Below are 12620 nucleotides of genomic sequence, written 5' to 3'. Positions count from 1 at the left end.
AGGCGGATCACCTGAGGACAGGAGTTTGAGACCAGTCTGGCCAACACGGCGACACCCTGTCTCTAGTAAAAATACAAAAATTAGTTAGGTGTGATGGCACATGCCTGTAATCCCAGCTACTTAGGAGGCTGAGGTAGGAGAATCACTTGAACCCAGGCAGCGGAGGTTGTGGTGAGCCGAGATCATGCCACTAAACTCTAGCCTGGGTGACATAGCGAGACTCTGTCTCAAAAAAAAAAAAATTTTATATATATATATATATATCAGTTAGGAGGAATGTTTCAACTGCCAGAGCAAGCAAAATGTACTTAGCACTTAGCACCTCACAAGAACTGCTGTAATACAGGAATCATCTTTTGGAAGTCATTAATGTGGGCTGTTTGAAGTGCTCCATAGACGTCATTAACTGATGTGTGATTAATATAACAAAACTACACTTGTTTAAACAGTGTAATTCAGAGTTTTAGCTAATTTTGCACTCCACTCAATTAGTTCATATTAATTGAGTTCTACTTTGTTATCCAATAACACAGACTGGCGGCGCCAGGTTTGAGCTGGCTACATTTGCGTTGTAAATTTAACTTGAGAGCGTACAGATTCCCAGGAACTACACTGGAGACTCTGAGTCTGTGGATCTGGGGTGGGACCTGGGAATCTGTATTTTTGAACATTTCCCAGCAATTCTAATGTGTGTTTTTTTGGGGAACCCACAGGAAGTAAGTAAGTGCTGAGTTGATGTAGAGCCAAGGAGAGACCAGAGTTCAGTAAGGACTCAGCTCAACTTCTTTTCCTTCACGGAATCGTTCCCAACTCCTCTGGAGTTTACCTTAGTTTATTTGAGATTATGCGCTTGCTCTTTTTTCTGCATTTGTCTTGTTTCCCAATAAAGTCCCAATGCCGTGGACTGTGATCAGCTGTGTTGGTCACAGGACAAGGAGCAGGAAGCGGCAGGATGAGGGCTGGGTAACTGTGATCCCTGACTTAATCCAATTCTCCCTTCTACTCACTGAGAAACCGGGGCCCAGAAGGAAGAAGAGAGGTCCCCAAAGTCACACACTGAGTTGGTGACATAACAGGAACTAGAGTCCGGTACCTGCCCCACCATACCGTGTTTTCTACTTTTCTCTTCCCTTTTCTCCCGTAATCTTGACATCCCTGAGTAAAATCGGTCCTGCTATGCACACTGCATGGCTTTAGAGGATAACTGTTGATGAAATATAAGTTAAAACAAGTGCTATGTTTCCTCTGGACTCACAGCCCAGTAAGGCCGAATCAGAGTCACAGGCACCTCTGACCTACACCGAGAAGAAGGCATGGCCGACTGCCCTGACAGCACCCCACAGCCAGCCATCACCACTCGCAAAGACTGCTGCAGCTGTGGTGATGTCTGCACGGCAATGCCAAGCCCAGGTTTCTCATCCTGTTGTTTGCTAGTCCTGTAAATTCCCAGAATATTTTCACCAGACATGAAAACTACCGTTAATCCAACATGTCGACCCACTGCATTGGCATAAAACACAGCAAGGCTGAAAAAACAGTACAATTCTTTCTTTCTTTCCTTTTTACCTTTCTTCCCCTCCCTCCCTCCCTTCCTTCCTTCTTTTGACAGGGTCTTGATCTTGCCCAGGCTGAAGTGCCGTGGTACAATCATAGCTCACTGTAACCTTGAACTCCTGGGCTCAAGTGATCCTCCCACCTTGGCCTGCCAAATCGCTGGTATTCCAGGCATGAGACACTGCACTTAATTCATTTTATTTTATGTCAAAAGACAGGTTGAGGAGACTTACTGTGTCCAAAAGAAGTTTTTCAGCTTTGTCTCGGCTGATACTCTTATTGTACCATCTGAAAGCAAGGAAAGTCATATGTCAATGACATATTTTAAAGTTTCATTATTTACTTATAAAAGACAATGCTAGAAAATCATATGGTCATTTCCTATTTCTACCAGTGCTTCAAAAAATTTTTAAGTGTATTTTATTTATTTAACAAGCCTGCACACATATGTTTCTACTGGTGCATTTAAACTCAAAAGCAAATGCATGATTCATTTCCGGGTATTAAAATGTTTAATTGGAAAGAAACATATGAAACAGAATTGGCAAAATATTGATCATTGTTGATGCTGGGTTTGGGGAACATGGATATTCATTATATTATTATCTTTACTTTGGTATATGTTGGAAATTTTCTAAAATAAAGTTTTAGAAAACATTAATTTTCCTCTTCATTTCATAAGTCAGTAGGCAGTTCGTTATAAGGAGGAGGGTGCTAGTGCAGCTATAAAATTGTAATACCAGTTTGAAAGTTTAGCAAATATCCTTTTAAAACAACTGTAGTATTTTCCTCTTTAAGACTGCTCTTCCAGACATTCTGCCGAGTAATTGCATTATTTGTATAATTTTGTTGTCTGGTGAAAAACAACTATAAAATGGTAAAGAAGAATATAAGAGATTTTTAGGGATGAAGTTTTTTTTTATGCTGTTAACAATATTGGAGCCACATCCTAACCTCTCTGGCTGCTTTTTAGGTAAGAGGAGGCAGACTGATCATCGGTTAATAATCAGTTTTGAAAATTAATGAATGCAGGAGGAGAGAAGTTCTGGGTAGGGAAGGTATACCACTTAACAAACTTGTTTGGCTATTTGAGAGTAGCCATGACTAAAGGAATTCACGGATTCATTAGAGGTTTTTGAACATTATAAGACAGAACAGTACATGACACCAACATGGGCTCTTAGAGATTATCTAATCGAGGACTGGGAAAATACAGGCTTCATCTCACACACAAGCCATCAGCGATAGTAGTGGCTGCCTAGAGCTGTGCATTGAAAAGGTTGTCGCCAGCATGGTGGGTAAATAGCTTCACTATTAAAGGGTGATGTCTGCCTGAGTTCAGTGCCTGGGAAGGGAATGCCAGCAAGAGAGTCATGATTTGCTTTCCTTCATCTTGTCTGAGCCTTCATTTTATGGAGAAGGGATCAGAACTCAAATAGGGTGAGGTAACTTGCCCAAGGTCATGACTGCAAACCAAGGCAGGAGACCTGAATCCATTCAATTTACCAACCCATGACTATGTTACCAGGTGGTACATTTTTAAGTACTTAGGCAGATCTCACCTGAAACTAGACAACACTAAGTTCACGAATAAAAAGTTACCATACTGGAATCTTTCTTTTTTTTTTTTTTTTTTTTTGAGGGGGGGGGTTTCGCTTTTTGTCCCAGGGTGGAGGTGCGGAGACCCAGCTCGACTGAACGCTCCCCCCCCCCCGGTTCATGCCATTCTCCTGCCTCAGCCTCTCTGAGTAGCTGGGACTACAGGCGCCCGCCACCACGCCCAGCTAATTTTTTGTATTTTTTTTTTTTAGTAGAGATGGGGTTTCACCGTGGTCTCGATCTCCTGACCTCGTGATCCACCCGCCTCGGCCTCCCAAAGTGCTGGGATTACAAGCGTGAGCCACCGCGCCCGGCCACCATACTGGAATCTTTCATATATCCAGTTATATACTAAATATCTGAATGTTTGCTTGTAAGTCATGTTATTTTCCAGCTGAGATTCATAATCTGGAGAATGCAAACTGAAAGTGCACAGTATAACTTGTTTTGTTTGCATGGTATAGTGTTTTATTTTTAAAATGGCTTAAAATACCTTTAGGTGGGTGAATGACTTTTTTTATTTGCTCCAGGCCTCACCATTTCCTATTGCTTATCCTGTTGGAATTTTGAGTTTGCTTCTTTGATCATAAACAAAGAGATTCTGATTAAAAGCAAAGATGAACAAACAAAACTACATAGCCTAGTGGTCATTTGAAATAAATGCTTATTGTTTTTTCTTCAAAGGTATTGCCTATAAATAATTTTTATTTTATTTAAGCATATATCCTATATGTTTTATTTCAGCTCAAAAATTCTTAGAACTGATGACGCTTTTGTTCACTGAGGGAAGGGCTACTCACACATACTTGATCAAAACAAACCAGGTTGAGAGACTTCAGAAAATGACGGTTCTTCACTAAAGAATCTACTAGAATTTCAGCAACAAATAACTCGACCACATTTGAATTAAGAACCCTAATGCGTTAATAGGTGTCCTCATTAGCTTTATTCTTTAGGCCTGGTGTCTTATATTTAGTGAATAATTAATTTTTTAAAATTTTTAAATAATTTCAAACTTGCAGAAAAGCTGTAAAATAGTATAAAAGAATCATTGTATACACATAACCCAGATGAGCCAATTGCTGATATTTTATACATTTGATTTACTATTCCTTTTAGATAGACATAGATTGACTTTTCTTCTGAACTATTTGAGAATTGACTTTTACTCCTAAGTACTTCTGTGTCTATTTCCTAAGACACAGAGTATATACTTATCTAACCACAGTACAATTACCAAAGTCATGAGATTTAAGATCTACATAACACTATTACTTAACTGCAGATCTTATTCAAATTTTATCGATTGTCCCAATAATGTATATTATAACAAAAAATATTTTTTTGTATGGTTCAACATCCAGCCCAGGATCACCACTGTATTTAGTTACCATGTCTCTTTAATCTGTTATTATTATTTTTTTTTGAGATGGAGTTTCGCTCTTGTTGCCCAGGCTGGAGTGCAATGGTGCAATCTTGGCTCACAGCAACATCTGCCTCCTGGGTTCAAGCAATTCTCCTGCCTCAGCCTCCCAAGTATCTGGGACTACAGGCGTGTGCCATCACGCCCGGTTAATTTTGTATTTTTAGTAGAGACAGTGGTTTCACCATGTTGGTCAGGCTGGTCTCAAGCTCCTGATCTCAGGTGATCCACCTGCCTCAGCCTCCCAAAGTGTTGAGACTACAGGCGTGGGCCACTGCGCCCGACCTCTTTAGTCTTTTTTAATGTGGACCAATTTCTTAGCCTGTTGTGTCTTCCATGGTATTAACATTTTTTTTGAAGAGCACAGGACATTAATTTTAGAGAATATTCCCTAATTTGGATTTGTCTAATATATCCTTATAAATATATCCTCATAAGTAAATTCATGTTGTGCATTTTTTGAGCAGGAATATTATAGAAGTGATGTGTGCCCTTCTCAGTGCATCACATAAGGAGACACAAGATAACTTTTTGTTCCATTATTTATGTGCATTTGGATTGATTGTTTAAGATGGGACTACTAGTTACCTCCACTTTGTAATTACAAGTGATTTGTGAGGAGATACTTTGAGACTATGTAAATATGCCATAGCTCAACAAACTTTAACCTGCTAGTGGTGACATTCATTGAGAATTCTTGCCTGAATCAGTTGATACTCTGGGTTACAAAATGATGATCTTTAAACTTTATCATTCATTAGCTGGCATTCTACTATAAGAAAAAACCCTTTCCTTTTTATTTATTTCTTTATTTATCTATCAGTCTATCTATTCATTACAGATTCTTACATTATTCAATGGTTTGTAGTCTAGTACTTATTTTAATAGTCATTATTTATTTTGATACTCAAATTGTCCCCAATTTCAACAAATGGAGCCTGTTAGAGCCAACTTCTGTGCTCATTTGACATGCCCACATCTTTTTGGCTGGGCACAGCGGTTCGTACCTGTGATCCTAGCAGTTTGGGAGGCCAAGGTGGGAGGATCACTAGAGCCCAGAGGTTCAAGACCAGCCTGGGCAACCTAGCGAGGTCTTGTCTCTACAAAAAATTTACAAATTAGCTGGACATGATGGCATGTGCCTGCAGTCCCAGCTACTTGGGAGGCTGAGGATTGTTTGAGCCAAGTAGGTTGAGGTTGCAATGAGCCGAGATCACACTACTGCACTCCAGCCTGGGTGACAGCGAGACCCTGTCTCAAAAAAAAATTAAAAAAGAAAAATTTCTTTTTAAGTACTTCTTTACTTTCTGGCACAGAAAGATGTTTCAAATTCCTTTTCGTTCTACCCCTACCCCAAGCCTTTTCTGCAGAAAGTCATGGTTCTTTTTGGTGGAAAGTGTTATTTAGGCATCAAGAGCTGGATGGTATGTGTGAACATTGCTGTTGCAGTAGGGATCATCTGGTATTTTTACAGTAAACCAATAACTTATTCCTAACCTAGGGAGGATTCCTTAGAACTGTGTTTTCCAAAAACAAATAAAATATCTTACTCATAGGTTTCCAGATTATTTGGAGATTTTTCCACCAGATAACTGCTTGGTACATATCCTTCATGCCTGTTAAAAGGAAAATTAGTGTTTAGATCTACATAGAACTAAGTGTTATATCATTTTATAGGTTTAATCCACTAAAAGTCGTTTAAAGATTGGGGAATATCACATTATTTGGCATTTGCGATAAGACATTTTAAAGTTTAGAGTACAAGAATTGGTAGGCTGGGGGTGGTGGCTCATGCCTGTAATCCCAGCACTTTTGGAGGCTGAGGCATGTGGATCACGAGGTCAGGAGTTCGAGATCAGCCTGGCCAATATGGTGAAACCCCGTCTCTACTAAAAAAAAAAAAAAAAAAATAGCCGGGCATGGTGGTACACGCCTGTAGTCCCAGCTACTCGGGAGGCTGAGGCAGAAGAATCGCTTGAACCCAGGAGGTGCAGCTTGCAGTGAGCCGAGATCGTGCCACTGCACTCCAGCCTGGGCAACAGAGCGAGACTCTGTCTCAAAAAAACAAAACAAAACAAAAAAAAGAATTGGTAAAAAATAATAGCAACTTGCTGTCTGTTAAAGGCAGGTTGATTTCACTACTAAAATATGAAACATAATAAAAAAAGAAGTGGCGATTTTACTTAAAAAGCTCTGCTTGCTATTCTCCTCATTGTGAAATTTCCTCTACTGGAAAAAAAGATTAATATTCAGTCTCTATTTTCTATAAGGAAACATTTTTGTGTGATAATCAACATTTTTTCCACTTTAGTACTATCATTTTATAGTCAGGAAACCAAAATAATTAAAATATAAAAGATGACTTTCCAACCACAGATTCTAAAATACACTACCAGTTGGCATTGTAAGCTTTTTAATTTAAGGCCTCCCTAATTGAGCTTCTTCAGATATGAATGGTATAAACATGAGAAAAAAGGATAAAGCCAGGCTAGATTTGGGGATCGGGAGTCACTTTTGAGCAAGAATTAATAATTGTGCATAAACAAAAAGCATAATAAACAAAATAAGAATATCAAACTTCTTTACATTTGTGTGTAACTCTGTAGTTTTCGAAGCACTTTCACATTCATTGTCTCATTTAATACCACAGGGTGAAAGCGGCATCCCTTCTACTTACTCTCTGGACCTCTGACTTTATACCCGTCAAATGAAGGGCTTACACTAGATTATACTTAAAATCTAGTTTAAGTAGATACTCCATACTCTGTCAATCTGTAAAAAGATGCCTGATAGGCCAGGCGCGGTGGCTTACGCCTGTAATCCTAGTACTTTGGGAGGCTGAGGTGGATGGATCACTTGAGCTCAGGAGTTTGAGACCAACCTGGGCAACATGGTGAAACCCTGTCTCTAGAAAATATATAAAAATTAGCCAGGTGTGGTGGCATGCACCTGTAGTCTCAGCTACTTGGGAGGCTGAGGCACGAGACTCGCTTAACCTGGGTGGTGGCAGGTGGGGGCAGTGGTAAGGAGGTTTCAATGAGCCGAGATCATGCCACTGCATTCCAGCCTCGGTGACAGAGCAAGACTCTGTCTCAAAAAAAAAAAAAAAAAAAAATGCCTAACAGTTTATTGCTCTTTATTCCATAACATGTTTTAATTTTCTTATAATAAGGCCAATTTTCAATCTAGTGATTATGTTTATGGGAAATGTGTAATTGGTGCACAGAGTTGTGAAGAGTGAAGAAATCAAGACTGTAGATGCCAAATACAGGATGATCATCTTATATTTTACTCCTCTGGCAGACATTGCTAATCAATCATGGCATACTTTCTTTGGAGAATTGGACATCTGCCCTCAAAATCATCCTTCACACAGTGCTCAAGGTAGCCGTTCCAACTGAAGAAAGTCAGCTTATCCTGAAATTTGCCGTTGTTTCTGTATCACTCTTGGAATCCCCTTAATTATGTCTGGTTTTTCCATACTATACTTTTACAGTATATTAATGGATCAAATAATATTTTGCTTTTGATTAGAATACGCCACCCAAAGCTGGGTCATCTACACAAATGATAACTCTCATACTTGTATGTGGATATGTAGAATTTCCAAAGCTCTTTCACTTCCATCATCTCATTGATTTTCTCAACACTGTGATGTAGACAAAGCTGATATTATCATCTGCATTTTACAGTTCAGGAAATGGATTCACAGAGGAAAAGTGACTTGGTCATCCGTGAATGACATGGTCACACATATGACATGGTCATCTGTGAATCCTCAGCTACATATGACAAGAGTAGCCGATAAAGTCCAAGTCCTCTGTCTCCTCATCTTGTGTGCTTTCCACTATACCACACCATCACAAAGCAAACTGGGGAAATTCCCATAATGCTGACTGGCTGCTGGGGTGTCCTCTTTGATGCCCTTTGAAGTGCATAGTTAAGCCTTTCCACAGGTCACCAAATGAAGAGTTTAACTGTCATTTGGGGAAGTAAGACCTAGGAGAAGAAATTTCCCAGTACATTAGGTGTGCTAAGTAAAGTCAGTTGATTGAACTAATGAATTTCTAAGTCCCTTTGGTGTTTGTAGACCCTGTAGACAGTCTTGAACCTATTTCCAACATGGGCCTGTCTATAATGGACAAAGTGAAGGTGATGTGACCAGCTCAATTGTCTTCATGAATGAACTAGAGAGGGAGGTTCCGGATGAGGGGAATTGGGGTCTGTTCTTAGCTAGCAAACTACATTGCCTCTCAAACCATGGTTCTGAATCTCATCACCTTTTACCCTGTCTCACTTCTGTCTTTTCTCCCCCTGCAATGGGGTTGATAAGCCTGCTTAAAGAGAAGGCACCTTGAAAATGTAAATTTTGGTGTATGTAAAAGGTAAAGTCTTATCCTTAAAGATATTTGTGCCCCTCTTTTTTTTTTAACCCATCAGATTGGCTTTTTTTAAAAGCTCAGTGACACCCAGTCTTGGCACTTCCATAACTCTGTTAGCAGGAATGTAAATTTGGCAAGCTTTGTGAGGAAATTATGTGGCAAAATTAAGATATCACATACTCTGACTGAACTGTTGCACAGTTAGAAATGTGACATATAGGCCAGGCATGGTGGCTCATGCCTGTAATCCCAACTACTTTGGGAGGCCAAAGTGGGAGAATTTCTTGAGTATAGTAGTTTGAGACAAGCCCGGACAACATAATGAGACCCCATTTCTACAAAAAATTTAAAAATTATCTGGGCATGGTGGTTCATGCCCATAGTCTCAGCTATGCAGGGGTCTGAGGTGGATCACTTAAGCCTGAGAGGTCAAGGCTGCAGTGAACTGTGAGAGTGCCACTGTGCTTCAACCTGGGTGACAGAGTAAGACCCTGTCCCCCCACCAAAAAAAAGAAAAGAAAAACTAATGTGATATATATATATATTATATTATATATATATTATATATATATAAAATATATATATGTTTGTATTCCAAAGATGGCCAAGATACACGAATACAAGATCTTCATTAAAGCCTTGTTTGAAATAGCAGAGGAAACAAATAAACTGGCAACTAAATGTCCCACCATAAAGGGTTATTTAAATACTTATAATACAATCATACATTCTAAGATTGTGCAATTATTATTATTATTATTATTTTTGAGATGGATTCTTGCTCTGTCGTCCAGGCTGGAGTGCAGTGGTGCGATATTGGCCCACTGCAACCTCCACCTCCCAGGTTCAAGTGACTCTCCTGCCTCAGCCTCCCAAGTAGCTGGAATCACAGGCACCTGCCACCACACCCAGCTAATTTTTTGTATTTTTAGTAGAGATGGGGTTTCACCATGTTGGCCAGGTTGGTCTTGAACTCCTGACCTCAGGTGATCAGCCCGCTTTGGCCTCCCAAAGTTCTGGGATTGCAGGCATGAGCCACTGCGCCTGGCCTATGCAACTATTTTAAAAATGAGGCAGATTTGCATGTGCTGGTATGAAAAGATCTTCAATGTGTATTAATATCATTAAAAATTAAAAGCAAGATGCAGAACAGAATGGATTCACTTGGTACAAGTGAAAAAAGGATGCATTTGCATAGGTATAACTTTTGTTTATGATACACAAGAAGGTATTAATAGTGATCACTTTTTTTTTTTTTTGAGACAGAGTCTTGCTCTGTCGCTCAGGCTGGAGTGAAGTGGCACCATCTTGGCTCACTGCAACCTCTCCCTCCTGGGTTGAAGTGATTTTCATGCTTCAGCCAGTGGAGTAGCTGGGATTACAGGCGTGCACCACCACACCCGGCTAATTTTTGTATTTTTAGTAGAGACAGGGTTTCACCATGTTGGCCAGGCTGGTCTCAAAGTCCTGGCCTCAAGTGATCCACTCGCCTTGGCCTCCCAAACTGCTGGGATTACAGGCATAAGCCACTGCACCCGGCCGAATAGTGATTACTTTTGGACTTGACGTGGGGGCAAATGGAGGGTGGCTTATATTTTATGTATATTTCTCTCTACTGTTAAGTAAAATGTTGACATAAATGATCTATACATGGCAATGACAGTTTTCTTTTTTATATTTTAAAATTAATAATAACCTCATACCTTGAAAACATTTAAACCCTTAATATTAATATACAAAGATGTTCGTTGCAGTGTTGTGAATGTTTGCAAAATATTGGAGATAACCTAAGTGTTCAACAAGGGAATTTGCTAATTTAGAGTACATTTATGGCTGGATTGATGCAACCATTGAACTCATATTCTGGAAAATATTCCAGAGCATGGGTTAATACATCGGATATATTAAGAGGAAAAAAAATAAAACCTTAAAAGGCAGTGTGAATCTCATGCTCAGTATTTTTTTCATTCAAATTTGCATAGTGGGAAAGTGGTATTTGTACAACCTTATTTTCTCCCCAAGTCGTGTGGATGGCTAGTTCAATGAGTGCGATTGTAACTAAATCTTTAGTATCTTCTTTCTGATGCATCCTAACATAACTATCAATCTGTACCATCTCTACACACACCTTTTCTTTCCACCAAAAATAAGCACTTCCTAATGGGATGTACCTTCAGCCTCACTTAACACTCAGGAACAATAGCGCTTTGCAGAACAAATTACCAAGCTCCAACATTGTAGATGTCAGTGGAAAAATCCAGGGGGTTTTTTAGATGAGTTTGGGTCTGGAGTGCCTGAGATGGGGTGCAGGGAGCAAGCATAGCAAGTGGCTGCCTCAGAGCCACTTCTGAGAAGAGGAAAAAACGAGCCTCAACTACTTCCTCTTCCTGCCTCTTCCTTCTGCCTCTGCTCTCCTCTCCCACCTCAGTGCTGTGGTCACGCTGTGGGGGATAGGACAAATCATCCTGGTGTTTTATTTGTTCGCACTACACCTCAAACACGGGGACAGCAGCCACAAAGATGCCTTACCCATTCCTGTCCTGGACTCTCCACCAGTGACTCTCAGAACTGTCCAGCAGGCAGTACTCTTCGTTGCGCCGCAGTGCGAGTTCCTGAGGATCATTGGTTTGGTAGTCATACAAGGCAATGACCACAGTTTCTTCAGGTTCCCAAAGTGGTCGCTGGGGAAGAGAGACAACAAAACCAAGCAAAGACATAAAAAAGGAGGTAAAATGCCTCCTTTCATCGGGGTGTCTGGGGAGACTGTCTGCCTTCCTCTGGTTGACTTTCTTTATGAGTTAGAGTTACAGCACTGAACATGACACAAAGACATCAGTGCTTGGAATCATCACATGGCTCATTCTACGAGGTAAATTCTGACCACAGTGAATTCCAAGCAGCCACATGATTTTCACAAAAGTCTGCTGGTTTCTCTATCTGCACTATGTTATATGCAGCAGCCTCTCTGCTGGATGCATCATTCCCTTGGCAAAGGAGATGCAGTCAACATGAAATCTTTCAGTTTGTGCTTTACTGATATGATTTGTGGGTTTATCTAGATCTACAGAATCATAGGTTATTGGAGCTGGAACTCCTCTAACAGATCATTTAATATACTTTTTCATTTAGGATGAGGAAACTGAGGCCCAGATGGGGAAATGGACCTGGCCAATCTACCACTAGAATTAGTCCTAAGACTCTCTACTCTAGCACCTGTCTCCCTTCCTTCTCCTATAGGCTCTATTGCTGATATCTCTGTTCCTCAGTCCCTTTCTTCATGTCCATATCGAGGACATGAAGAAAAGACCACAAAGCACACAGTCGCCAGAGTTCAGGATGGGCACGCCTGCTATGGGTTAGCAGACTTTGTGAGAGTAAATGTAGGGAAATATTAAGTTCCTCACTACAATGTGGTTTAGTGTTAGGAAGCCACAATTTCTCTGAGTACATTGAAGCATTTGGTGGCATAAAAATACTGGAGCTGAAAAAAGAGTCTCGCCATATTGATGTAGTATGTCATCTCAGCTGAGCCCAGATCAGATTTTTTTTTTTTAATAGAGACAGGGTCTCACTATGTTGCGCAGGCTGGTCTCAAACTCCTGGGCTCAAGTGACCCTCCTGCCTTGGCCTCCCAAAGTACTGGGAGTATAGGAATGAACAAC

The 12620-nt window shown here is 40.3% G+C and overlaps 1 protein-coding gene across 1 annotated transcript in view; it reads right to left on the bottom strand.

Moving 5' to 3' along the window:
* The window catches only part of ITK (IL2 inducible T cell kinase), a 76575-nt gene that overhangs the window by 21905 nt on the left and 42050 nt on the right, over window positions 1-12620 (bottom strand). Inside the window, exons 6-8 of the mRNA XM_032158486.1 lie at window positions 11488-11639; window positions 6127-6192; window positions 1788-1842 (exon numbers count right to left, since the gene is read on the bottom strand). Of these exons, the coding sequence (XP_032014377.1) occupies window positions 1788-1842; window positions 6127-6192; window positions 11488-11639 (273 nt within the window). The remainder of the gene's footprint in view (window positions 1-1787; window positions 1843-6126; window positions 6193-11487; window positions 11640-12620) is intronic.

This window comes from Hylobates moloch, unplaced genomic scaffold (genome assembly GCF_009828535.3).
Source record: "Hylobates moloch isolate HMO894 unplaced genomic scaffold, HMol_V3 SCAFFOLD_6, whole genome shotgun sequence".
In the NCBI taxonomy this organism is placed as follows: Eukaryota; Metazoa; Chordata; class Mammalia; order Primates; family Hylobatidae; genus Hylobates; species Hylobates moloch.
The sequence above is the reverse complement of the archived record's forward strand: the minus strand, read 5'-3'. Positions and strand labels throughout refer to the sequence as shown.